A 27,875-nucleotide genomic window follows, 5' to 3' on the forward strand; every position below is an offset into this window, starting at 1 on the left:
AAGTGGGAGCTATTATGTTATTCTATTGATGTTTATTTTATTAAAGAAAAAGCATTTGATATCTGACATTTTTAAGCTTTGAGTCTATTAACAAGACATACTTAATTGTCGGACCAAAAGCTTTTAACATGCATTATGAAAAATTACCCATCCAGGAAAAAAAATAATCCCCTATTTTCTAGTCTAAAATGTGTATTTAAAGTATTTTTGACAAGAGTGTATGTTTTATGTTCCACCTTGTCCTCTAATTCTTTAATGTAGATATCATCTGATCTTTCTGAGAAATATCCAAGAAACACCAGGACCTTCTGGAGGTCTCTTCCTCATGGTTGGAGTTTAAAATTAAAATTGAACCATGAGATTTGGAGTGAGCTCATTTCCAGCATTAACTGTTACAGTTTTGGGTATAGCTCCTTCCTGAGAGACTTGCTGTGACCCCACTTCCAGCCTTGCAAACTACTGAGTTCTGTAGAGTTTTGACTTCACCAGTTGCATTATTCTGCATTTGTCTTTGTGATGGAGAAAAATAAATGATTTCTCCTTAAAACTTCTTGTGGACTGTGGTGCACACAAAGCCTAAATGAAGCATTTTGATGCTTCCCTGGTGTCCCTTCTGGTCCCTTGAATACTTTCATGCCTCAGTTCCTGAATAGTTTCTCATCTTGAAGTTTCACTTTCTCCTCTTGGACTGTGGGAATGGCTGCAGTTTTCTGTTTTGAAAAATCCAGTTTTGCTTCTATTTGGTGTTTTGTTTAAAAGATGATGGTAGGGGATGCACCCCTCCCCCCATCCTTACATTATGCTCTTTTGTCAGGTCAGTTAAAAATTAATTTCCAGGAGAAGCACACAGAGGGAGATTTGTTAGTGATCTCTTTGGTTCCTCTTTGCACCAGGTTACTGGAGCCTTCTAACTCAACTGTGTTAGGTGTAAGTACATCAGGGGGTGGGGGAATGGACGCAAGTCTCCACCTACATTCTCACCTATTCCCTAAATTCTCAGAAGCTAACTTAGGACCTTGTGACATTAGCTTATGACACATAACTGTTAAACAGTATTTTAATGTAGGTTTGTACATAGTTACTCTATGTAGGAGAAAGTTATACCTTTCTATGTGCAACTGTTTATGTGGACCTCTATTGCTTTGAAGAACATATTTTTCCTTCACAGGACACTACAAGACTGGGAGATGAATCCCTAAGGGAAGAGTTCCTACTTTGCAAGTTAAATTCACTGAATCTAAAAATAGTAACTCTTAAAATAGATTTAAACTTGGTACCACAGCTGCATGTTGTATTTACTGTGCTCATTTATTCCGTTCTTTAGGTTTGAAGATGGTACAGTCTCTTTTCTTGATATCATTGCTCTGAAACATGGATTTGATGTTCTGGAAAAACTCACAGGTCAGTTAATATAACTCTAATACTGAACACTGCAGTTCTGGATTTATGCTCAGGGCACAGGTCTGTTCATATTTATTATGGCTCTAGCTTAATTTTCCTTTCTAGTTTTACTATCTGTGTTCATCATTTTGAAGATGAGACTTCAGTGTAACTGGCTTATTCACATGCTCCCTATTGGATTATTCTGGCCTGGTTTGAAAGAAAAAAATAAAGGGTCCAGACTGTTCTGGATATGCAAGACTTGAATACATGGAGCACTTCTCATCTGCCTCACACTCAAAAAGATGCAATAGGAAGGTAACACTGGAAAGTAGCTGAGTGACTCACACTGTGTCAACCTTTGAAGCCCTTGACGTGGAGCTAACGCTGAAGTCCCAAATAAAACTTCAAGCTGATCTTCAGACCAGAACCTGTATGTGAAGGGTGATACTCATGTGCCCTGTTTACTCAGGGTAGACTGCTGCCTGCCTGGCTCAGCATCCCAAAAGCACAATCTCTCTGTGTTTGCTGCCATGGGTCAGGAACTCTCCTGAAAAGGGCAGGAGATGGCATCTGGCCAGGGAAACTTGTGCCATGGGCTGTGCAGCAGGCTTGTACCATGACATGTTCATGTTTCCACATGTGGAATGTACCAGGTTAACAAAGGATATTCCTGAAATGGGTTTCTTGATCAGGTATGTGTATTACTTAATTTGTAATGTCTGACCCTCCCTTCTCCTGTGCACTCTTCGATTTCCTATATAAAGCCATTAAGTGCATCATGATGTAAAAGACGCCTGAGTCCAGAGAGTACAGGCTATGTACTTTTCAGTTTAGTGTAATTTCAGCTGGTGTTTGTGGAGGTTTATTGTCATGATTTATCTGAAGGATTCTGGTTTCTTCTTCCTCACAGTGCAAGGCTTCTGTGAGGAGTATTCTGTTAGATGCTTCAGGTCTTGTTCATGTGGAAATCAATAGCAGTTTTCATCTACATCAATAGTCTGACTAAGCCCAACAAGTAAGGATGTTTTACTTTATGTTGCTCTACATGGAGACCAGGGATCAGTAACCAGTACTGATAGTATGTGTTCTTATAGTACAGAATGCTTCTCAAAAACGTGCAATCTTAAACAAACATGTTTGCTTGTAAAGAGGGCTTTGGTTTAATGTGTAGGAACATTGCCTGCCATGAATGTGAGAGCTGATGATAGCACTTCCTCTGTTGCATTTCTCATCCATCTAAACCTGGTTTTGGTACCTATTTTAGCTAAACAATTGAAAAATCTCTTAATACTGACTGAGGGGAACAGCCTGAATGAAGTGAATATCAATGCATGATACAGTAGAAGAGAGGCATAAAAAATGGTGTGTTGAGATCTTTCAGTTGTCAAAAATGTGAATTGGCTTCAAGTTTTCATACTTACAATTCTTTCATAAAAAATTAAAATCAAAAATTTAGGAATATTTATAATTTAAATATTTAAAAACTTTTCTTTTCCCTACAGTACTAAAATGTAGGCAGATGAGAAAACATAGACTGAAAGAGCAAACAAGAAGAAACCCCTATGGAGGAGAACATTTTAAAATAAAATTTAAAGAATGGTTTTGACAAACACTAGAATTTTAAAACTTCAGCACTGCTAGTATATTCTAGGTACTTTAGTAGTCTCTAGTCAGATTCTTGAGTGCCACACTGAACAGCAGAAGTGCCAGCACTGCCTCTTTACAGTTATAAGAGACTGGAGAAATCCATAGTGGAAGAAAAAATGGAATTCTGTAAAGGATTTTAATCGCTACATGATCCAAGAAATTTCTGCAAAGTTAAGCTGGTCCTAGACCATTATCCATGACCAAAGATGAATTAAACTTTTGTTCCAGATAATAGGAACTTTCAACATGTTCATGCTAAAACTTTTGTGATTATATTTACATATCTGTGCATGTAAGTAGAAAAATTTCCATATGATGTATTTTTTGTTAATTGGAATTTAATCATATAGAAGGACAATGAAACAAGCCACTCAAAGGTGATAGTATAACATGACACAACTACAGTCATATTTGGATTTTTTCCATCATAAAATGGATTTTTGTGTGTCAGTTTTTCAAAGCTGGTGTGTAGGGTGGCTCAGCCCTATCAGGTCTCTTGGCTCCTCTGTGCTGGTTGTGAGACAAAGGTTTTGGGGACCCTGCTCTTCAATTTGTGTAGGCATTGAATGTTCTGGGTACAACTGATGCAACAAGAGATTCAGGGATTTGCAGCAGCCATTTCCTCTCACCATCTTTTTCTCCCCCAAATATCATTGACAACATGGAGTTTTGCAGGTTTTTTAATTTCTGTCAGATTTCTGTCAAAAGTGTTCCTTTTGAGCAGAGATTATTAGCACTTTAGTATATAAAACAAAGCCATTGCATGCTGTAGAAGCACTTCATAATCCAGAAGGACTGCAGATTTGTTTTAAGCCTCTTTATGCATTTTTCTTCCACTTCAACTCTCAGACTTTTCAGTGGCAAAATGGACTGTCAAATGTGAATCACTTTTGAATCTCACTTTGCTGTAGCTGCTGGAGCATTTGCTTTGCACTCCCCAAACACAAACAATGCTTCTCAATCTGCATTGGAAATAGCCTGGAGTAGAAACAAGTAAAATAAACTAAATGTTGTTATGATTAATCATGTCCTACTGTGTAATAAAAGCACTGCTGAAGTTCTTTGGGGATGTGCTGTAGCTGGATTTTTCTTGTGTAATTATTGAAAGTAGGGAGGGAAATCGCTAACAGAAGGTAACTCAGAGTTTTGGTGTTAGTCAGTGCTGTGAAACACAGAGATCAGTTTCTGACTCTGGTATTATCTGAATATGTCCTTGACCTGCCTCAACTTCCGTTTAGAACAAGGTATATTTCTTGTCAGAATTGCAAAATGATGTGCATGTGTAAGACCATTCCCAGAGGTCTTACATCTATATGATTTTTAAACTTATGGTTTATGGTATGTATTTTTATTAGTAAATTTTCAACTACTTTAAAAATGAAACTCAGTCGCATCATTTGTGCATTATTGTTATAAGGTTTACTTCGATTATAATGTGTGTTCAGGAAACTTTTATTCACTTCAGAAGAAAATATAATATGTATGGGAAAAAGATTTTAAAGTGCAGATTAAGTCTCCTAAGGATGATGAATTGAAAGGTTTTTTTAAATGCACCAGGTGCTTGATTGGTTGTTGGAGAGTAAAGGTTATTTTGACTTTCATAAAGACAATTGTACCACAAAACAGCCAAAGCAAAATGTGTACTGCGGCATGTTAAATGGTGTTGCTAACTTAGTTTTTTAACTTGGTCTTTGGAACTTTTGTCGTGTTTTGTCCTGCTCCATCAAGGACTGGTTGCAGTAAGTGATGAGATGTTTGGCAGCCTGCATTTAATGGTACTGCACAAACTCTCATGTGTGTTGTGTTTAAACACTGAAGGTTATGTAAATCATCCAGTCTAGGGGGCAGAAAAACATAAAGTTCTAAATAAGATTGTCAGGGATTACTGGGATTTCTTTTGTATAGAGTTTGTGGCTTCATCCTACTCTTGTCTGGTCACATCACCTAAACTCGGACTGTGGGTGTGATTCTTGTGTATTTTACTGCTTTCATCCTTAGTGCTGCTTTCATAATAGTTTTAGTGGATCTGGGGGTTCACTAATGTGAGCACCAACTGTAGAGTCTAAATATTTTGAAAGTGTGCATACCTGTCTTCTACATGTGGGATTATATAAGAAAAGTGGTTTTATTGCCTTACATCAGATGGCTGCTGCAAAACTAAACCAGGACCTACTGATGAGTCAGACCCTCTGCAGAGGAATTACCTGGGATTGTTCCCTTTCAGTTTTGCAACATTGTGTTTCACTGTGAGGACTCATCTGTGTGGACTCTGCTGTATGCTTACATTGAAGTCAACGGGGGTGTGAAAAGTCTAATATAATGGCCGAGGAGCCAGGTGAGGAATTGGGATACTTGAGTTCCTTACCTTGGCCACAAAATTTACTTGACATTTATTAAATCACATAAATACTAATCTTAAGGGGAACAGGGTGTTTGGTAACTGAATATGTTTTCAGATCTGCATTTAACCTCTGGATGGCATTTACCTTATCTTGCTGTCAACACTGATGTCAGAGGTACTATTTGGCTTCCCATTGAAATCAGTGAAATAGACAGTGACTTCACCAGCCTTATCCCTCTGAATTTTTTGAAATTTAGAATGAGAGGAGTTGCAGCCAGCAACAGCAGCTCTTTTCTTTGTCTATTAAAGGAGCTTAGATGACTAGCTTAGTGTGGTATAGTGCATTTCTTTAAATTATATAACTTTCCTGCTAATGATCCCTTTGGGACTAGAAAGCTGAACTGTCAGATTAGTTAAGGTGGAAATAGTGTTTTGGGATTTTTTTTTTTTTTGCTTCCCTTAGATCTGCAGCTTCTTTTGAGCAGGGCAGATTCTACATTTCCTGTGTCTGAAATAAACCAGTAAAGCATAACAGGAAACGTTCTGGAAGAACCCTGAGGAGCATGAAGTGAGGTTTTCTATTTGTGAAACCTTTATCTGTCCATTACTCTAGGAGTGATTTCAGATTTCCAACATATATTTCATGCTTCAAATCCAGGTTTATTCAGGTAGATATTGCTTTCTCTGAGGGGGGAAGACTCACAGTCTGACAGCAAACTATCCTGCAGAGGCAAAAAAAAAAAAAAAAAAAAAAAATCTATCTCCAAGGTGAAAATGTGCATGTTATGGTAAAAATAAAAAAATGTCTTTTATAAAGAATGTGTGTGTACAGCTGATTTCAGAAGTCCATGATGATTTTAATTTTCAAATGACTGGTTACAGCAGATTAGGAGGAAAGAAGGCTCAGTTGGTTCTTTTGCAACAAAAAAAGCCATTGTTGGGACTGTGGTTATTTATTGGGAAGAACATGCTCAACTGAGCACGCATTTAATAATGACTATGGATGAAATTAAAACAATTACAGAGTATTACAAAGGCAGTATTACAAAGAGATCAAGAAGGTGAGGCAGTCTTGTGAAACTGCCTGGAAGTGCAGCCAAACACAAGGCAAGTTTGGATTAATGAATGGGGGCTACTTTTTTCTGCAGATCCAGAATCTTGTTCCCAGTTCTGCCTAAAGTTACATGGTGAAATCCATCACTTCCAGGAAATAAAGCGGGAGAAATTGTTTTACCCCCACTGAGACACAATGACTGTAAGACCAAACCTTCAATAAAGGCCACAGGAATATTAACACCAGTCAAGTGTAATGAAACTGAGATCTACTCCTTTCTACAATGATGCAGCATTGCCTACATTTGGCCAAAGGATATCTTGGAGAAAAAGCACTTTCTGTCTGTAATAACTTTTTCCCAAGATCATTTTCTGCGTCAGATATAGTTAGGACCTGAAGGACTTGTCAGTTTCATTACAAAGTTGTCATTATCACTGCTAAGAGATAAAGTCCTATCTTTTTCAAAGGAGAACAGAAGTGACAGCTTTTAGGCTTGGGTGCAGATCTTTCAATGACTTTTTGATGCCTCAAGTGATTGATTAGGTGAGGGACCTTATTATTCTTAGAATACCCTTTTGAAATGGGGGGCGGGGGAATCTTGTTTAGCTGTATTCTTAAAACATGCATATAAAATATTCAATGATTGTTTCTGTATGGTTCCAGCTAAAACCTGGAAGGAAAATAGCAAATGAAATTACAAATAAATTAATTCCATTACATTTTAAACAGGGTAATGTATTGATGATTATTTCTTTGCCAAATCTTGATATACTAACAAGGAAATAAAATGTTACCTAGTGGATACTAATTTCCTTTACTGATAAGGTGAACAATTTTCTTCTTAACTTGCACCTGGAAAATGAACCTTGACATGGTGGTGAAATAATTTGGTTTTATGAAAAACTAAAACACACTGTGACTAGAGAAGGATCAGTATTTTGGCGTTTGTGGAAATGGTCTGGCTGGTGTTAAGGGTGCTCCCTTCAGCCGTCCCTCAGAGATATCAGGGGCCCACTCTAATGTGTGCTGGCTACCATGGCAAGGATTGCCATAGTTCATTTAGTACATTTTTAATTTCCTAGCTAACTGGATCCAGCTGTTTCAGCCCTTCATGCAGCACAGAGATTTTATGCTAAATCCAAAGGGGCTAAATTAAAGTGAAATGAAATTTACATATCATGTAAAACTCTTCTTGTTCAGCAGATCCAGATTATATGGTGCTAATCATAAACACTAGACAGAGTAAATCCTCTTGAAGTCACCCTGGGGTTAAGTCAAATGCTTTACACTCTTTGACACATACCCATGAAATATGTAATCAAGTCTGTTTGACGTCCTCTCCTAATTACGTGTGTGTATTTTAAGCAGATGCTTTTCCAGCTGATCTGTGCCTTTTGAGATTTTTTTTTTTTTTACTATTAATCAGAAAATCATGCTGTATGTTAACGGCAAGTGCCAATTATGAGACACTAATATTAGTTTCTTTGCTTAGGTGCTGTGCTTTTGCAAATAAGACCATTGCCAAATAACATATAGATACAAAGAAAATATAAGAACCTCTGAATGTTTTCCATCAGAGGCATAATTATTCTACCATGCATTGCACTATTTCAGCCAAAAACTACATTTTTTTTGTATATAATTTTTTTTTTTAGTTTGAGGCAAAAAAAAAAAATTAATAAAGAAGTTCTCTGTTGGAAGGAGGAAGGACTGCTTGTTTTCACAAAAGTTAGGATTTAAATGATTTAAGTATTTTTCCCAAAGACTCTACACTCATCATTTCTGTTAAGAGTGTTAATGTATAAGCTTAGCCTTTCTTGAGTTTCCTTACTCAGTGAGATAATATCAGGAGAACAAGTTCAATATTTAACTAAGTTGGGAGTCACCGAGCTTTAAGTAAATGCCATTTTTATTGTGACTATGTGAAAGTAGTCTTCAGAAAGGACTAGCGACCTAGTTGGTTCTACCCTGCTCTTCAGCTGAAGTGTGCAAACTTCCATTTCGCTGAAGTTTCAAACTGAGTGTTTTCCCTTCAGTGTGTTTAGCAGGGACATCTACTGGCAAATTGGTAACTGGCATTCTCCTCCTCAGGTCCTACAATGCCATCTCCTGAAAGAGAGACTTGCTAATATGGAAATGACCGCTTTGAAGCTTTTAGATGTGCTGCAGCATTAAATTTATTTTTTGGGAAAAAGCGTTAAGTAGTATAGCAATAGATACAAAATCAATAGAGGCAAAATAATTTTTTCCTATTTTCTCATTAATGTTATTTCTTGTTGAACTGCCAGGCTACTTTTAGAAGAAATGTGCATATCAGAGAAAAGGAGTTTATGATCCATTATAGATGAACAGGACTAATTGCAAATCACGTAATAACTGTCGTCAGTCTCCATTGATTTTGATTCAGTCAATATAAAATGGAAAGAAGGAAACCACAGGATATAATTGGAAGAGCTGTTTTGCCCACAGGGACTGGTTTCATGTCTAATGGTTGCTCCACACTCGCAATTTTTTTTTTTCAATAAAGATCTGCCTCAGCTGTAACCTTTGCTCTCAATAGAGCCATTCTAGAGATGGGTTCAGCTCTTGTGCACTACCTGCTCTAGCTGTGGTTTAAACACTTAGAGGCTGTCAGGGTGGAACAAGACTCACACAAACGGAGCTACCATCAACTCCCCCTTGGGCTTAGGCCCTGAAGGAACCCCTGGAAATACACCTGGCAGCTTTGCCTCTTCTGCAGTCCAGCCTTGCTGACACTCACACACCTTGGGGTGGGTATAGCCTTGCAGAGGTGCAAAAGCAGAACTGAAAAGACACAGATGATTGATTACATAGCCCCAACAAAAGGTCTTTAATATTTCACAATTAGCCTTTGCATTTTCAGGTAGCTGTGGATTCAAGACACTAAGTAACATTTCATCCATCCAGTTGGAGTGGGTACATTTTCTCACAATCACTACTGGTAAAATATATTTAAAGGTCTTCTCTGAGGTGCTCAGATGGAGTGAATTTTTTCAGATTAGCTTCATTCAAGTATAAGGTCCCTATTCTCTGTACCTACTCATCCTTCTGAACCTACTTTGGGCATTTATGTGCTACATTCCTACAAACATTCATTTTATATTAGTCTAAGGTTATATGCATTTTTAATGCCATTTCAGGTCTGTTATGCTTTCAGGACTCTTTGTGCACCTTCCCTAATTCCAGATTTGAGATCCACACATCTGCTTATCTGTATCACATCCCCTATTCTCCCATTTTCCTCCACATCCTATTTTCCATGAAAGGAAGACTTTACTGGGCAATGAATATCTATTTGTAAGCTGCTTTAATTGCAGTTGTTGCAATTCTGTAATAGCTGGGAAAATATTTTTGGATTTTTTTCCTCCTTTCTCCTTTCCTTAGTTGTTTCCACAAGCAAACTAGGTTGAGTATTGTCACAGGTGTTGGTGTGAACCATCTTTATGTTAGGACTTTACTACGATAGCTACACTGACAAAACCTTTAAGGAAGAAAAGGCTATTTGCTTCTGAGTGTCCAGCAGCACAACTCAGTATTTCAATAATGATGTTCAAACATTTGAACAGGCTGCTTAGGGAAATTTTGGAATCACTGTCTCTGGAAGTATTTCAAAAAGGCTTAGGTGTGGTGCTTAGGGACATGGCTTGGTGGTGGATTTGGAAGTGATGGTTGGACTCTATCTTGGAGACCTTTTCCAACCTTAATAGTTCTATGATTCTATGATATAAACTGCCATAGTTTATTGATTTCAGTGGAGACGTGGTAGTTGGTGCCACCTACCCCTAAATCTTTGGGAAAGATCATGGAGATGTTGCTTGAAAAGCTGCCATTTACAGATGGGTTTGACAGATATCTTCAGAGTACAGACCTGTAACAATTGAGCTAGTTTCACTCCTTGAACATGGCTAGCTCACACCTTAAAAGAACTTCATACCAGAAATTAGAGAGTGAGGCTGGGGATCAGAATTATTGTGCTGTTTTTATTTATATAAATAAGTTTTCATAAATTTTGGCAACATGCTACAGTGCTATGATTTTCCTTCTATACTGTATAAAGAAAAATTGGACCAGATTGATTCTAGGTGAATGAGTAGACAACAGGGTAGGCTGGGTGCTCACACATTTGTGTTAGAGCCTGTTTCGGAAGGGAGGTGGAAGTCTGCCTTGAAAGAAGTTTTCTTTTTCAGTATAGTTCACATAATTACAAAAATGATTTTTCCTTCTTGTGGCTATATGTTAAGCTGTGAAACTCAGCTTCTAATTAGTAGAGAGCCAGGGCCCAAGGGTGAGTAATATACTTTTTAAAGTATGCCAAAAATTGTTATGTGGGCAACTGAAAACAACTGGCCAGTGCCTTTTCAGGATGCTTCCAGGCACCCTTTTTATTTTTTTTTTTTCATTTATTTTTCCTTTTTTTCCTCTTGAAAAGTGGAAGCTTTGCTGTTGTCATTTTTATAGGGTTTTGGAAATGGTATCATGTCTGTTAATGGAGATGTCTTCAACTATTTTTTCAACTGAGTTTCAATTGGAACAAGTATCATTAGATTTTTTTTTTGTTGTAGTTTCTTTCTTCTCCACTGTTTTTATTGTCTTGTGTGAGAATATCTACTTCTTATTTTTATTATCTACTTTTTATTACTTTTATTATCTACTTTTTATTATCTACTTATTTTCAGACAAATAAGGTCTTCTAGAGAGACATGAGATTCAGATTTTACTTAGGCTCTGGTTTGCATGATCTGCTAATTCATTATCATCACTGCTGATAAAGTGATTAAGAGATTTCTGTTTCCAGACACCCCCCACCAAATCTTGGCCAGAGTTGATGCCTAGAGGCTGAGTAGTCAGAGTACCTACTTCTCAGCTCAGGCAGGTGGCAGCCCAACCTACTACCTGAAGTTTCATCCACCTCTGTCTCCACAAACAAAAATCACGAAACCTTCCACCAGAATGCTTGAATTCACAATCCTTGTTAGGGCTGTGGGTGCCAGAGATTGCCATTTCTGTCTCCTTTTCTATAGCCAGAGTGCTGTGTAGGCTGAAAAGTGCTGCTAAGCAGAGACTTGTATTATATGTCAATAGAAGCTAAAAACATGAGTAAGGTCCAAAGGCAGTAGAGACATACAGCCTCTGGTAATTTTATATTAAATGGATGGAGAACAGAAGCTCCATGTACTATCTTGCAGAATAATGAGGAAGATCCTTCAGTGCCACCCTATAAATTAGATGTTTCTAATAATCTAAAATGTGTAATGAAGTCCTGATTGCCTCACCACACAGAATTGGAGGGTGCTCAGCAATGAACAGCAGCACATAAACAGAGACTAAAATAATCAGTGGCATCCTTTAGGGATGTGTCTCTGCTTATCAAAAAAAAAGGAAGCCTGTACAGACTTATAACCCTGTTTATCAGTACACAAATCTCTGTTTTCCCACATATCTTTGGTTTCACAGGATTTGCCATGTTTGAAGCATTCCCATAATGCTTCCTGTTCCTGCTGTTCCACAGGGCATTTGCTATTCTTAGAAGAAATTCACCAGCAGAATTAAACCAGTGTTCAAGAAGCAGGGGGTGGAAACAGGAAAAGAAACTGTGAGGACAATCCAATTGTTCCAATGCCACTTGATTCAATAAGAACAATAACATTAAAAGGATTTGGGGTCTGCAAGCTGCTGTTGTCTGAATAATTTACCATGTGTGCAAAAGATCGATGAGGGGGCCTTGAGCTAGCGAAAAGGCACTGTTGATCTGGGCAGTCAAACTGCTAGGTACATCCAATTATTAGGGAAAGCAATGAAGTTCAAACTCCAGAATATCTTTCTCTTGATGTGGGTAATGCATGTGGATGTTTGGATTGTGCAAGTTTAATTGTGAGAAACATAATGCAAAGATAATGATTACTCAGTTAAGTGGGTTGACATATTTCTATTAATCAATTTCATTAAATTACTAAGCCACTTATCTGTCTTTGGCATTAATACACACTACATGACTAGTAGACATTACATTGGTAATGAGTCTGGAAGGAATTCTTACCCTTTTTGAGAAGTATCACCTAAGTAAACCAGATAGCTCTGTGCATCCGTGACATACTGACAATGCAAAAGGTAGAATCAGCCTCACTGTCACTTGAACAACCCCTCTAAGGGGCGCACAGTTTGACCCAAGGTCATGAGATTTTGAGAAGAAACCATAAGTTTTTCATTATGTTCTGAGATTTTTGCTCCTATAAAATAGCAATTCTATAGGTAATCTTGTGTGTCTATGTTGTGTGTGATTTGCAACTGTGTTTTATCTTTTACATTGCAACAAGCTAAAATATAACTGGCAATTTTCAAAGCACTGGCTTTGACAAGCCTCCAAATTATTTCATTGTCCAACGTGAAAGATCTGAAATCATGCTGTATGTTTAGCAGAAGGTATTGTGAGAAGGGTATGTGGTTGGAGAGACCTGGGGAGGAGCGTCTCTTGTCAGCTAATCAGGGGATAAAAGGGTATAAAAGGATTAGGCCAATGGCTGCATTCAGCACAAAAAGTTATCAAACTGATAAAAGGATACAATTATTATTTTTGTTATGTTTCTCCCTCACTATTTTATGTGTAATAATATAAAACTCGAAATGTCCCCCTTATTTCTGTACCAGTATGTGAGACAATGCTGGGAGGTGATGTCTTACAAGGACCTATGTCTGTCCTGTGGTAGGGCTGAGCCTGAGGTGCTGGGTCACCGCTAGAGAAGGTGCCCATGGTGTTGTGCACTTCCTTCCTCCTCATTCTGAGCACAGGCACAGTTGGTTCAGCAGAGCAGATGAGCTCGGGGTGAGAGGCTGTGTGTTCTCCTGGGTCTTCATTCCACCACAACTTATGTTCCTGTTTTATCCAAGTACAGAGATGAGGTTTGCTGCTAGTTAGTTGGTGGAAGCACAGGCAGTAGGAGTTTCAAGACAGTATAACAGAGCAAAGGAGATTCTGAAGTGCTTCCAAATGGTTAGGGGCAGGAAGTACATCAGACATTCCAAATAGGAAATTGATGTTAAAAAGGGTAAGAGTAGAGTTTTGTTTATTCTAATTTTTGTTGGGTTTTTTTTTCATCAAATTCCAGAGGAAAAAAAAAAAACAACTTGCTGTGATTTGATGCTCATGAAATCTAAAAGCAGTGGGGGACATAATTAACCGATTGCTGTGATTTGTGAGGTGAAACAAGAAATAAATTTGGCTCATGGGTTTTAGCAGCCCAAAGATGTTTTTATGTCATCCTTTCTTGTACTTGTGATGTTTGGTAATGGCTAGACAGAATGAGATAAAGTGTGGTAAATTTTTGCCAGCGTGGGAGCTGCTAGAAGTTTCTGGGAGAGAAGAGCATATGTAATACCACAGTAACAAAGGGCAAACAACATCAAGGACAAATAACTCCATTTCGACAACACAGACATGTGGTCTTTAGTATAAAGCATTGTAGGTAGAGCAGCTGATGGAGGGAATGAGAAATATCAGGATGGATCTGAATAAAGCCCAGAAATTAGATCTATTACGGTTTTTCTGAAGCATTATTTACAACATAAAGTCAGATCACCAACTGATGTAAGGTGATTTATGGCCTAGAAATATCGATGGAATTAGTACAGCTGAGCACCATTAGGAATCTGTCCACCAAAGTCTCCACCCACCCTGTAAAAACAAGACTGAATTCCCATTGTTGCATTAAGCTTGCCTAAGCACCATGCATCATCCAAATGGCGAGCAGTGACTAAGCAATGTTGTATTTTAATGAATATTCAAACATGGATACATTATTTTATTTCTGTTGGCTTTTTAATTTTCTAATGCTTTTCAAGGTCTATGCATCTGGAAGGGGGAGAGAGACGTTTGCTCTTAGACGGGGAAAAAAAGGCACATTGCCATTTCATTCCTTTGTAGAGGTTCGTAATGCGATTACCAAAATGTGAATAACAATCAAATAATGCAGAGGCTTATTCCCTATGGATAGCAAAACTAAATTTCAGTCAAACATTTCCGGTAGAAATCTCAAATTTGTCATGCAAAGTACTTTTCTTCATTCAAACTTAATGTATTTATGTGACTCAGAAACATCAAACATTAGGATAAATAGCCAGATTATAAGTACAGTCGGCTTATGAAATGATTGGAATAGAAGTGCAATTAATGAAACTGGCAGAATGGCTATGAAGCAGTGTTAATGCCTTGAGATTTAAAGAAAGCATCCAGATCTGCTTTACAGCATGGGGTTGAAGAGACACATGGAGATTGCTTGCCATTCTCTCTGTTAACAATCTTTGACTACCTTTTTGTGTTTGTGACTTATAATCACATCAAAAGGAAGTTAGAAGCAATTTTTGCAAGATTCTCCTGGGCTCAAATTTTAAAGGGAGCTGAGGCCTGAGGGGCCAAGGGGAAGAAAATTAAAAGCTTGGCAACATCATCAATGCTTTCCTTCTACCTAAAAGCCAGTGTAACACTGCATAGTTAAAAAAAAAAAAAACCAAAAAAAAAAAACCAAAAAAAAAAAAAAAACCAAAAAAAAAAACCTTCAGAAAAACCCAAACAAAACAACATCCAAAAAAACCCCAAAAAACAAAAACAAAACCAAAAAACCAACAAACAAACAAAAAACCCACAACAAACAAACCAAAAGTAGAGAACAGTGAGTTCATATATCTGACAAGAGGGCTGCTTTGAACTCCTTATCCAAACTTCCCCAAAAACGCTTACCTTGCAGAAGTGTTCTCTTAAGTTGCTGCAGGTTTTCTTTCCCTCAGATGAGCTGTTGAGTTTCTGTCTCATCACTTGCTTTCTCTGCATCCTTGAAAAGGAATGGATATAGTCTGAGGTACCTGGATTGGTTCTACTGATGTTTGTGAGAGGTTTGGTAGGAGTGGCATAAAGCATATGAAATGGCAGGTTTTAATAATTGTGTGGGTCCTGTGTTTCTGGGGCTGAAAGGGTGCATGTTTGGGAAAAACAACAGGAATAACCACTGCCTGCTCTGTGTTAGTCTGTGTGGATGTAGTTCTTTACTGGGCAGATATTTTGGAGATGTGCATCAACAGTCACAATTAGTGACATCAGTGGATTGATGTTTCAGCAGATCTTGTTAGTTTTCTGTGTCCATCAGCTAGTGGTGATGAAATAAACGTTTAAATTTTGTAAAGACCTTGGAGAGAATGTTCAAGAAGAGGTTGCTGAGGGCAACACTAGGCTCAGTTACCACTGTCTGATGGCAGAGGCTGACATTACTTTTAAGCAGTGAGAAGTGCTGAGATTCATCTTCCTGTTGCTGGAACCTCTGACACTACCTTTATGGAGAATTTGTTGTGGCTGTTCTTACTGGGATTTTTCCCCTCTGGTCTTATTAATTATTAATATATCAATGTGACTTGATTAGCAGTAGCCGAAAGTACCATACTGTACTATTGCTGGTAAATTATAACAGCCTCCTCCAAATAAATGTTAAATTAATTGGGTATTCATATCTTAATTAAGCCTGTTCGACACCAAGATTTCATGATACTTTGAATACATTACTACTTATTTGAGTAAATGAATGTATAAATAACAAACCTCAGGATAGATTGCATGAGCTGATGCAAGTCTGAGTGACCTGTGCTTACTACTGAATTTAGAAAATATGAAAATTAAAAAAAAAAAAAGGAACAAATGGGATTAGGACACCTGCATTTTGAGGCTATATAGGATTTATTGTAACTTATATAGACTTGGAGCTAGCATTGTTTATATCCACTGATCTATAGCTTACAGATCTTTATGAGAAGGTTTTACCAGGAAGTAGATATGTTACTCTATAGTTCATCACAGGGGAGGACTCCTCTATAATTAAGAAGTTTTAGTAGTCTCAGATTTTTCTTTTCCTGGCTCTAAAAAGACCTGCAAATGTTTTCCTCCACAAAGCCCTTCATAAACCTTCCCCTTTAAGTCAACAACAATGATTTCAGGTGTCTGAGTAACCTCTGTGCACTGAAGCTATACTTCCAGTAAATGTGGAAAATTCACAATGGCCACATGAAATGTCATGAGCTGGTATCTTACACCAGTGATTCCTTTCTCCCAGAAAGTTCATATGAAGTCCTTATGTGCTCACATGGGAGCTTTGTTTCTATCTGATGAGCCTCAGAGACTACAGCTAGAAGTAAAAGTTGGCAGTAGTCTTCATTGTCACTCAAGCAGTGCTCATGATGGTTTGTGATAAGGTACATTTCCAAGGAACTGTAAGACCTTCACTTCCACTGTTAAATCCTGAAACTGATTTTCCTTTTGTTTCTGTGTTGAGGCCAACTAAGAGTCTACCAAATCACAGGAAAGTAACTCTAGAAAGAGCTGAGTCTTCTCCATTGATGTAGCCTTTGATTGCAGATGTATTGTACAGCAATGTATTTACTCACCAAATTATTCTCTGACATTTAATTTTTATGAAATTTAAACCCTTTTTGGAAATGTGCCATTTCTGAGCTTTTGGGTTTGTTTTTCTTTTCAAAGAAATGTCATTGATCTTGTACCTAGAAAATGTGGAAGTGTTTTAATTTTTAAGAAGCTTTCTTATATTTTAAAATATACTATTTTTTCTAAGTCTTGTTAAATGCTGTGAAATATTAATGATATGTGGAGTTTTTTAACTTTAGAAGTTTTCAGAAGTCAGAACTAACCAACATGGTGAGTTTTTCAGTTATATTATTCAGAAGGTACTTGATGGAAAGACACTTCTCTAGGACAATGAGTTCTGCAACTCCAGCAGCTACTTCCTTAAAACCTCTTTATAAGATACTGAGAAGATGTTTGTTCGTGGGCATTAACTCTGGCGATTTTTGAAGATTTTCACTTTACAGGAATTCCATCACTTTATATTTGCAATTCAAATCAGAATTACTTTTTAATATGTTAGAATTTCATATATAACAGGAATTCCATTTCTTGAGCAGTTGTGTAGAAACCCGGCTTTCCCTTCAAAGAGACTGAATTTTATAATAAAATGAAGGGAGTCAAAATCAAATCTGGCTGCTCACAGGTTATTAAAACAGTTAGTCACTGTGTCCATATAAGAGAAGAATGAATCTATCATTGAAAAACTAAACTAGCAGCATAAATAGGCAGGCCTTTTTGCTTGGATGACTCCATGTCTCTTCTAAGCTCACAGAGAGACTAAATGTTTTACTTGGTAGAATGAAGAAAAAAGAGCTCTCCCAGTTCAAGGTTGAAGGCTTTCTAGCAAGTTTTTTCTGATGTTTATGTGGAATTTCCTCTTTTTCAGTTTGTGCCCATTGCCTTTTTTCCTGTCACTGGGCACCACGGAGAAGAGCCTGCCTTTATCATCTTTGCAACTTTCCCTTTGGGTATTTATGCACATCAAAAAGATCCCCACCTGAAATATCTATTCTCCAGACTGAACAGTTCCATCTCTCAGCTTCTCCTCATGTTAGAGATGGTCTAGTCCCTTATTCATATTTGTAATCCTTCACTAGACTCACTCCACTATGTCTTGGACTGTGGAGCTCTGGACTGGTCGCAGCCCTGCAGATGTGAACTCACCAGCACTGAATAGAGGGGAGGGATAACGTCAATTAATGCAGCCCAGGATACCATTTACCTACCCTGCCACGAGGTGATCAGCTTGTCCACTAGGACACCCAGACCCTTTTCTAACAAAGCTGCTTTCCAGCCAGTCAGGCCATGACCAGTTCTGGTGCCTGGCTTTGTTCCTACCCAAATGCAGGACTTTGCATTTCTCTTTGTTGATCTCCATGAATTCCTCTTTATAATTCTCCAGCTTGTTGAGATCTCTCTGGTTGGCAGTGCAATCATTAGTTTTATCATCTGGAAATTTGTTGAGTGTGCTTGCTGCCTCATTGTCCAAGTCATTAATAAAGTTTTTCAATGGCAAAGGACTCAGTATCAACACTTGGGCTACATCACCAGTGGTTAGCTTCCAGCTGGACTTTGTGCCATTTTTCACTGCTCTCCAACCCTGGCAGTTAAGCTATTTTTCAGTTCCACTTCACTGTCCACTTATCTAACCTATACTTCACCAGGTTGTCTGTGAGGATTTTATGGGAGAGAGTGTCAAGAAGTAATAAAGTTAAGATAAACAGCATCCACTGCTCCTCTGTCATTTGCAGAGGACAAATGGTCATCTCATTGAAGAGGGCTATGAGGTTGATTAAGCATGTTTGTAAACATGTAAATCCATGTAAATCCATCCTCTTTGTAAATCCATGATGACTATTCATGATCACCTTCTTGTCCTCCTTGTGTATGAAAACAGTTTCCAGACTCATTTGTTTTATCACCTTCCCTGAGACTGAGGTGAGGCTGACCACCTGTAATTCCCTGAATCTTCCTTCTTCCCCTTCTTGAGGATAGGAATGACATTTGCATTCCTCCAGTCCCAGTCTTTGTAAAATTCTCACAATCACCATGATCCTTCAAAGATTATCAGGATTAGCCTTGCAACCAGCAACAGCAACCAGCTCCATTGGCACTTGGGAGAGGATCCCATCAGGGCCCATAAAGTTGTTTACGCCCAGTTTATTTTAAGGGTTCTGTAACATGGTCCTGTTCCACTGATGGTAAGTTTTCCTTGGACTAGGCTTTTCCTCTGAGCTGAGGGCCTGGGATTCCTGAAGACAAGGATCACCAGTGAAAAATGAGTCACAGAAGACATAAAGACCTTTACCTTTTTCTGTGTCCTTCCTCAACAGGACTTCTGCTTTTAGAAATCCTTCTTTTTACTAGCTACATTCCTTACCAAATTCCTAATTGCATCCATGCATGTTTGGACCATGGCTCTGTGCTCCTCCCAGGTCACCTGGTCCTGTTTTCACCTTTCTACTTAGTGGGAAGCTCCTTGTTCATCCGTGTAGGTCTGCTGTCTTAACCATGTTTCCTGCTTACTGGGATGAACCACTCCTGAGCTTGAAGAAGGTGATCATTGACACCTGCTTTTTTTACCTGAAATTGAACTTTTCTTGTCAGGTTAAAACCAAATTTTGGCAGTCACTAATCCTGACTGTGCTGGGGAGCATTTCTGAAAAGTTGAACAAGGACATCAGCATGTGGGTAATAACGGGCATTTGGGTATGTAGACAAGGTATCTGCTTCCGGAATAATTTAAATCACTAGCAAAATTTCTCATTTATTTCCATGAGCACAGAATCAGGAAGCGGGTTATTCTTGTGGTTCATGAGATCACTGTACCATTCAGAGAAGAATCCATCTATGCTACACCTATGGGAATGGTAGCAAGAGAAGAAGGTGGAGCTTGTAAAGCTCTTTATGGGCATAGTACAAAGTGGTTATTTAAACTAATCTTAAATATTTAGGGTTTAGCCCTTCCTGAAAAAGCTATCAAGGATTTAATAGAAAATAAAAGCTTTTCTATTATATTTGTAACCATATGCTAGCAATTAGAAGAGAATTATGAACTGGATATAGAATCCCATATGAAAGCATGAAATGCCTCCAACCTCTAAAAAGGAAAAACTCTCTCTTAAACTATCTGGGCTTTCACAGTAATTGCAAGACAGCCCAACAGATTTGATTTTACTAGATTTTTCTGTAAGACGTCTCTTACAGGCAAATAGCTGTTAATGATATTTAATTAATTGCTACCAGGATTGAGGTCTTAATGAAGTTTATTTTCAAGCAATTTAGGCGGCTAGTGCTGATGCAGTAACTTCTTTAAGCAGAATATCTTCATTTTAGAGAAAACGTATTAAATCTTTATCTGCAATACACATTGTTTATCCATCAAACTTAAAATTTCTTATGTACATCTACATAAATATGCTTATCTGCCTTTCACAAATTCTTTTATAGAAAAGTGTCTTGCTAAAAGAAGTCCAGCAGATCTTCACAAAACAAATTCTTTCATCTCTGTTATTGGATTTTAGTGTTTCCCTCAGCAAACAATACTTACACAGATATGTTTTATGTATTGATTCTTAGCAAGAAGTGGTTTAGATCAATGCTAATTTTGAATTGTCAAAGTACTAAAAAAAAGCATAGGTATAACATGTAAGTAGTCAATAGCTTTTCTGAGTTCTACTAACATAAGGAAGTGGACTTTATGGGATTTTTTTTTTAATGGAACACCAGTTCCTAGCAAACAAAATTAAGCAGTGTATATTTTGTTTTCTCTCTGTGTCATATGTGTGGCATTCCAGGTGTGCTTACCACTTTCGCATATTTAGTAAGCTACACATAAACTAAAAGTACATTCAGTAATTAAAAAAAAAAAAAATTAAATCATTTATCTCTGGAGTTTTAAGCAGAATTCTTTTTCATCTCCAAAAACATCATGCTTTAAATTTAGTTAAAGGTTTGGGCTGAAAACTCAAATACCTGGTTTCATGTTAATAAATACAATTGTCATTTATATAGTGCCAAATTTCATCAGTTCCAGTTACAAAGACAAATTTTGAAGAGGATTAATAAAATGAGGGAAGAGTTGTTGAAGTTTACAGAGCAGAGGGAATTTTCTGCAAGGCTCTAGAGCCAGGAGTTCTATAGCTTCTATAGCTCTGCCTCACAGTAGCAGTGGGAGCTGAGTAATTGAGTCATTACAACTGGGGACTGCAATAGCATCAGGAAGACAGCTCTTCAGCCATTTCACATGTGGGAGGAGATGAGGTACTTCCCCTCAGCGATGCCCACCACGTGGCAAGGCATTCATGTTGAGCTGTGGATGGGAGAATTGGAGCCTAATTAAACAGTAGCTGTTGACCTGGCATGTTCTGTAAATAGGCATGACACCATTTGGTACTTAGCTGTGGTCTAGCATCAAACAGCTCCCTTGAACTGCAGATCCGAGCACGGCTCAAAGAATAATTCCGTTTGCCTGTGACAAGCCAGGGACTGGCTGACAGAACAAGTAGCATTAGTGAGGGTTGGAGACTGCCGGCATCAATAATGATTATATGTGCTGCTTCTGTCTGTGATGAGCTGCCAGTTTGTAAATGCTGAACAATTGAGTGACCTTGGACAAACTGGTCCCAATAATGACAGGGCGTTTGTTTTAATATGAAAGTGACAAGAAGGAAAAGATCACAGTGTGTCTCTCTTTCATGCAGTCCCTCATCTCCAAAATGGATGCATCTCATGTGAGTTTAATAATTTGTTTCATATGCAAAGCCTCTTCTCTGGTATTAAGAACATCTTCATTTCAAAGCTTAGAAAAGTTAAAGACTGAAGGCTGGAATCAAGAAAGGAAGATAGTTCTTATACCTGCAGTGGCTGTCACCTGCTTAAAGATAATAAAAATACTTTCTGAAATTTAAAACTGTGCTTTGTCTCAGCTTAGGTACCTGCAAGCATTTTGTGTTTGGGAGCACTGGCAGCCTGTCCCCCTGAGGGGACGAGGCCTGGCCGTGGCTGTCCTGAAGCACTGCGTGTTGCTGCTCATGGCCCACATGCAGGAAGAGGAGGAGGAAGAGGCGTGGGATGAAAGTGGCTGCCTTGGCACAGCGCATCCCCCAGTGCTGGCAAGCCTGGCCTGCCTGGCCTCAGCATCCAGGGAGCTCAGTGTGGCCCCATCCGACCACTGGGCTCTCCCTCCTGCCCCGTCCCTCTCCTGGTGCCTCCTCTGAAAACTTGGCAGCCCCCTGGCAGGCTGGCAGTTGGTGTTCTCCAAAAGGATCTCTGTGCCTGTCTTTGGCATCCTCTGCCAAATGCTGCCTCCTGAGAGAGGGAACTGCTCTCCTGAGAGCTGGGAATACCAGGCCTCTGTGCTCCTTCAATCCCCCCAGGACCAGGATACCAGTTCTGCAGGGTCATGGTGGTCTCTGGGCATCTCCAAGCCATGGCAGCAGATCCCAGGCCCTGCTCCTAGCACCAGTGTCCTGTGGCATAGGAGTCCTGTCCATGGTTCTGGTAAAATTCATGATTTTCTTTAATAATTTAGAAAAGCTGGAGGTGAGTAAAATGGAGAGCATGGGGATAAGAAGGGTGTAAAATAGAGTCTAAGAATCTTATAAATTGGAATTTTTAAATTGAGGGTAGTGATACCAATTCATTAATTGAATAACATCATAGGCATTTAAAACCAATATATTTTTATGGCTGTGTTAAGTGGTTTTAAAGATGTATTTTGCTCTTCTTTTCATAAATTAGACTTGATAATATCTTCCTGTTCATGGTAGCAGAAATTCTCAAAATCTATCTCTTGGCACTTTGCCATTTGTGGCAGTAATAGATCATTCTCTTCTGATGGGAAGAGTTTTAAAAAAATTTCAGCTCAACAAGCAGCTTTGTGAAACAGGCTGATCCAGCCTCTGTCTTAGGGTCAAATACTCACTGTCTCTGCTGCAAACAAAATACCAAAACTAAAAAGATGAAGTCCAATGGGGTGCAGTCAGTTAGCATGGAAGAATTTCAAAACACTTTGAAGGATGGACCTGCATCTCAGCATCACATAGGATATGGAAAAATGTTCTTGCTGGTTACTGCAGGAGAGCTTTACAGCTGTGGAGGATCCTGTTGGCTTTAATAGGCTCTGAATACATTACTGACTAACCTGGCTTACAAGCAGCTGACATTACAGTGCCTGATGCCCCTGACATACTCCTTCATCTCTTCCCTGCCTGTAGATGAAGAGATAAAGTAGGCAGGAAAGTAATACCAGCGTAGCCAAAAAGCCAAAATAGCTGAGCAGTATAGTGATGTGTTTAAATTCTGTCTTACAGAATTTATATTTTCAGATAAAATTACAAACATATCACACATACCCCAGCTCAGTGAATATTATCCATAAAGAGCTGTGGAAATGAGGGAAAAGAAAGAACTGTGTGAGATGTGAGAAACAAATTAATCCTTTGTAACAGAGCTCATCATACGTTGCAAGAAAGTGTGGTATGAGTTATGTCAAAGCTTGGGAGTTGCAGAAGAAAATAAAGACTGCAGTTGCTGTCTCTGGCTGTTGAACAAAGTGAGCCTTCAAGGTTCCGCTTTTAGTCAGAAATAATCAACATGCTGTCTTGTTACCAACACTTCTTGTTATCGCCTCTGATAAAGAAGGATCTAAGCTTTTATATTTGATCACATTGTGAACTTGACAGCATCATTCCGATAAAGAAAGAAAAAAGGGAAGAGCTGTAATGAGTACATTTGGCAGGACTCACATTGTCAAGGCCTCAAAAAGAGGGATTTTTATTATTTTGATTGACTAATTGGTCTGACTTTACAGGTGAGACAAGTCTCTGCAGGACTTTAAAACTAATTTTTCTGACCCTTCAATTTATAGTACCTTCCTTTTTCCTTTTCTGTTCTGTGTCTAAGGCAGGTGAAATGTTTCAACCCAGCTTCTACTGTCCCTAAAAATTCTGTGATACATCGTAAGTTAAGGGTGTTAATCAATTTATTTCTTGCATGTTCAGAGATAGAGAAGGAAAGAAGCGCTTGAGCCAGCATTTCTTTACTTATCAATTTATTTACTTGTTCTCCAGCTGTACAAGGGATGTTTTAATCCTGTGAAATTTCTATCTTCAGATGGCATGTGAGATAGTAGAACTCTCTGGGACATTAGAGAGTCTCTCTTTAGACCAGAATGTAGGCTTTTTTATCACTTCTCAACACTACGTGGAAGTTTTGATAACAGAATAGCTAGGAAGAAATGAAGAAAAACAGAACACAGTATTATTAAAAAGACTTGAGAGCAAGGGGTATATCACATAAGACTCATACTCTGGAGACCATGGTTGTCAAAGTATGTGAGAAGGCAAGAAAAAGGAAAATTGCTAACGTGTGTTAAATACCTCCCAGGCCAGTTCCAAACCGCTGAAGTTTCAGCAGCTTGCTGAAGGAGGACTTGCTGTGTAGCTGTCACTACTGCTTTGTCTGTCATGGGGAGTTCAAGCCGACTGTCTGCCATTGCCATGGAAGTCCAGCTCCTCCCGCATCTTCTGACTTCCCTTCACAGCTTGTATTGATGCCTTCTCCTTTGAGAAGGCTCTCTGGTGAGAGTTATAACCGGTATTATAAAGAAAGGGAAAAGGGTTGAGAAGCCATATCACAGTCCAAGCTAATATCATCTGATAAATGCCTCATCTGATCTGGGCATCACTTTTGATCACCCTAGAATAGAACAACACACTAAGGATGATGTCCTTGCAGTTGCCTTTTGGTCTCACCAATTTAGTAAACTTTCACTTTTGAAAACTGCTCAGTAAATTCAAACCATTTATAATAAACATTGAAGATGTTCTTGAACTCTTAAAAATTACTGAGGAGTTTCATGGAAAAATGCCACTGAGTACTAGTAAAAGATTTTGCAGATGGGAACCCACAAAGTTGTGGGACAGTTATTGTTTTTGTAAAAGAGAACAGGGTTGATAATTTGCATATTGTTTACCCCTTTTCCTACGATATCCAAGAAGGTAGAAGGGTTTCAGAGAAGTAAGTGAATATACCAGTTCTGCATGAAATGCAGCCACCCTAATGTTTGGTATGTGAAGCCTTTAAATGCATTGCCATGCATTTTAATTCACACTTCTAAATTATACAAGTTTTCCTGTTGGGTTTGCAGTCAAATGTTTGAACAGTTTGATCAATCACTCCACTTCTAATTGGTCTGAAGTTTGCTGCTGCTTTGAATTAGGTGTCTTCTCTCTCCTGTGAAGTACCTCAGCAGGGTGATGTAATTCCTCTAGGATCCTCACCTAGGTATATAAGACCACCAAGGGTTTGGTGAGGCCAGGAAGGTGGAGTCAAAGAAATATTAGAGAGGTTGAGTCAAGATAAATATTAGAATTATGGGCAGCCTGAGACAGCCATTCTGGTTAGTTCAATTCAGACAAGAGTATCTGTTGCACTTAATGAATGAAACAGACTAAATAATAATCTTTAATAGGCCTAAGTCATTTCAACTGCAAACCAGGGCTCCTGACTGGTCAACTAGAGACTCCAAACCAAGACAGTGTTACCTACAAGGGTGTCTTGTGTGCCATTGCAGCCATTCAAATTATCTCGTATATTGAGTTAAGCCTCTTTCAAGAAGGAAAAAAAAAAAAAAAAGGATGAATATATTTCATCAACATTTTTTTAAATTCAAGGCTAAGGTATGAAAACAGATTCTTTCCTTTGAGTATGGCATTTGGATATCTTGTGTTGTGCAGCACCTCTGTAGCCAAAGGTCATGGACCTAAGTGTTTGTCAACATTGTAGATATCTTCAGAAAAAATGCTGCATAAAAGAAAGAAAGAAATGCATGGTAGATAATACTAGATAACAAAAAATAAACCGAAAAAAAATCCACAAGAAGAGCTGTTGTTTCTGATTTTTTCCTTCATTAGCCCTGATAGTGTTCTTTAACATCTTAAAATATGAATCTCTCAGTAGAGTCTGAAGAGCAGTAGCCACTATTACCACTTCGGTGGATCTAAGAGAAAGCATTCCAAAAACTGAGAGCTCCAAAGAAACCAGGGAAGTAAAATATATTGGTTTATTGTTATGTGTGGTGACAAACTTGAGTGTGTATGCCCTCAAGGGAAGACATAAGTTAATCTTGGTCCCTCTTCATCTCATGAGCGTCCTAGCTTCATCCCTACCTTGCAGGAAGGGAACCTTTGCTGTTTTGCCTTTTCCTTGTTACCTACAGATGGAATTTTGTGAACAGTGCCGTGAGCTGAACCTTCATTTCTACAGCCTTGCGGTTGTAAAAAAATATCTGAAATAGAAAATATAAGGAAAATTAGTGGGGGGAGGGTTTAAGCCATTTGTTTACACCTTAACTGCAAAGTCCCTCATTTGACAGAGCTGCAGCAGCACCTGCTCTTTTTACCTTCCTTCTGCAGAGCTCATAATGTAATGGGTTGCCATGGGAGAAGGCCAGGGCTTCTTCAGTGCATGCTGCCTTACTTCTTTTCCCTGTCGGCGGCTCCCTCTGTGTTGGCAGCACTCATCCTTCAGCAGTGCCTTGCTCACGTCAGTGCTTTCTTTTAACCTTGCCCAAGTCTGTCTTCAGAGGCAGTTCTCGAGCTCACCATAGAACTTGATTTACAGCATGAGACAGCAAGTGGTGCCCATAAGAATTGCTCATGTCTCCAATACTTCAACTCTTCTGCACTGAATCTAAAGTACAGCTTTTGACTGATTTATGGTGTTATAGCTTATTGAAGCTCATATAAGGCAAAGAGTGGTTATTTTTTTTTCAGAAGCACACTACCTACAGTCTTTAGAAGGAAGCAAAATCTGCAATAAATGACTTTAAAATACTAACATTTTCTTCTTCTGTTTAGTAGATCTGCGTATTAAACTTACAGCTGAGTAAAATACCTATTCCATGCTTACAAAATTGCAAATGTTCAGTCTTAATCCAGCACACTTACTCATCAGCCTCTTGACGTGGAGACCACATAATCTTGAAGGTGCAGTGGGTTTCAGAAGCTCAGAGGAATGAGCAGTGTAATAGAAACCTCCCAAAAGTTAATTTATATCAGCCAACACTTCAGGACATTCTGCTTATAAAAACCCCTGATGCTGTTTTACAGGAGTGATTGCTGAGCATCCCACAGCAATGGCTATATTTTAAGAAGCACTGCCATCTCACTTTTATTGCATGAGCTCTTGAGAAGTGAGGCTGGAACTATAACATCATTGCTGAAAGCTGTGTGTTGAGACTGTGTAACCCTATGCCAAAGTAGCCACTTTTTGCTCTCAGATTTTGGTTTCACTATCTGTGAAATGTTTTGTGTGTTCACACATCTCACAAACTCAGCAATAAACTTTCAAGAGGTGTGAGCCTTCTATGTCCAGCCAGAAAAGACAACCACAGGGTGGAATGTGTCAGTGGGTCACCTTTTGGTCCTCACAGGAGCAGTGACTGATGTAAAGCAGACTTAATGCTGTGACCTCAGGGCAGATTATGGGTTAGCTATAGGTCTTTCTTGCAGTGTTAGTGTAGATAATTATTAAAACAACATTAGCATGGTTAAAAAGCCTGGGAGAAGCCCTGGCATGGTTCAGTTTAGCATGAGGTTCCAGAATTCAGAACACTTTTTAATATTGACTCATAATGCTGCCTAATGATTAAGACATCAAATTAGAGACATTTCAAGGCAATTTTTATAATTCATTGTATTTGCTTTATTACCACTGTTTCATTAATGACACCATTCTTTCCATGGTAGCTATTATTATTATTATTATTATAGTAATAGTACCAGCAGAGACCTAGTCTGAGAATGAAAAACAAATGGCAAAGCATCCTTTAGGCTATTAAAAATTATAAATATCAATAAATCCAAAATTTTGCTAAGAAAAATATTGTTCTTTTCATAAAAATGGATAGAAACTATTTTACTGACTTCCTGTATTCCTGAATGATACAAACAGAGAATGGGAAAATTGAATTATTCTATTTCCTCTTGTTCCATCACTATTCATTATCATGCTTTAAGATTTGTCCC

At 38.4% G+C, this 27,875-nt stretch overlaps 1 protein-coding gene across 2 annotated transcripts in view; it reads left to right on the forward strand.

Moving 5' to 3' along the window:
• Positions 1-27,875, forward strand: part of MOCOS (molybdenum cofactor sulfurase) — a 257,223-nt gene that overhangs the window by 168,374 nt on the left and 60,974 nt on the right. For both annotated transcript variants that reach the window (XM_066185278.1, XM_066185269.1), the window contains one exon: positions 1,325-1,401. In XM_066185278.1, coding sequence (XP_066041375.1) covers positions 1,325-1,401 — 77 coding nt within the window. The remainder of the gene's footprint in view (positions 1-1,324; positions 1,402-27,875) is intronic.

Source organism: Chamaea fasciata, unplaced genomic scaffold (assembly GCF_029207755.1).
Source record: "Chamaea fasciata isolate MVZ Bird 193981 ecotype frontalis unplaced genomic scaffold, bChaFas1.0.hap1 SCAF_1, whole genome shotgun sequence".
Taxonomy (NCBI): domain Eukaryota; kingdom Metazoa; phylum Chordata; class Aves; order Passeriformes; family Sylviidae; genus Chamaea; species Chamaea fasciata.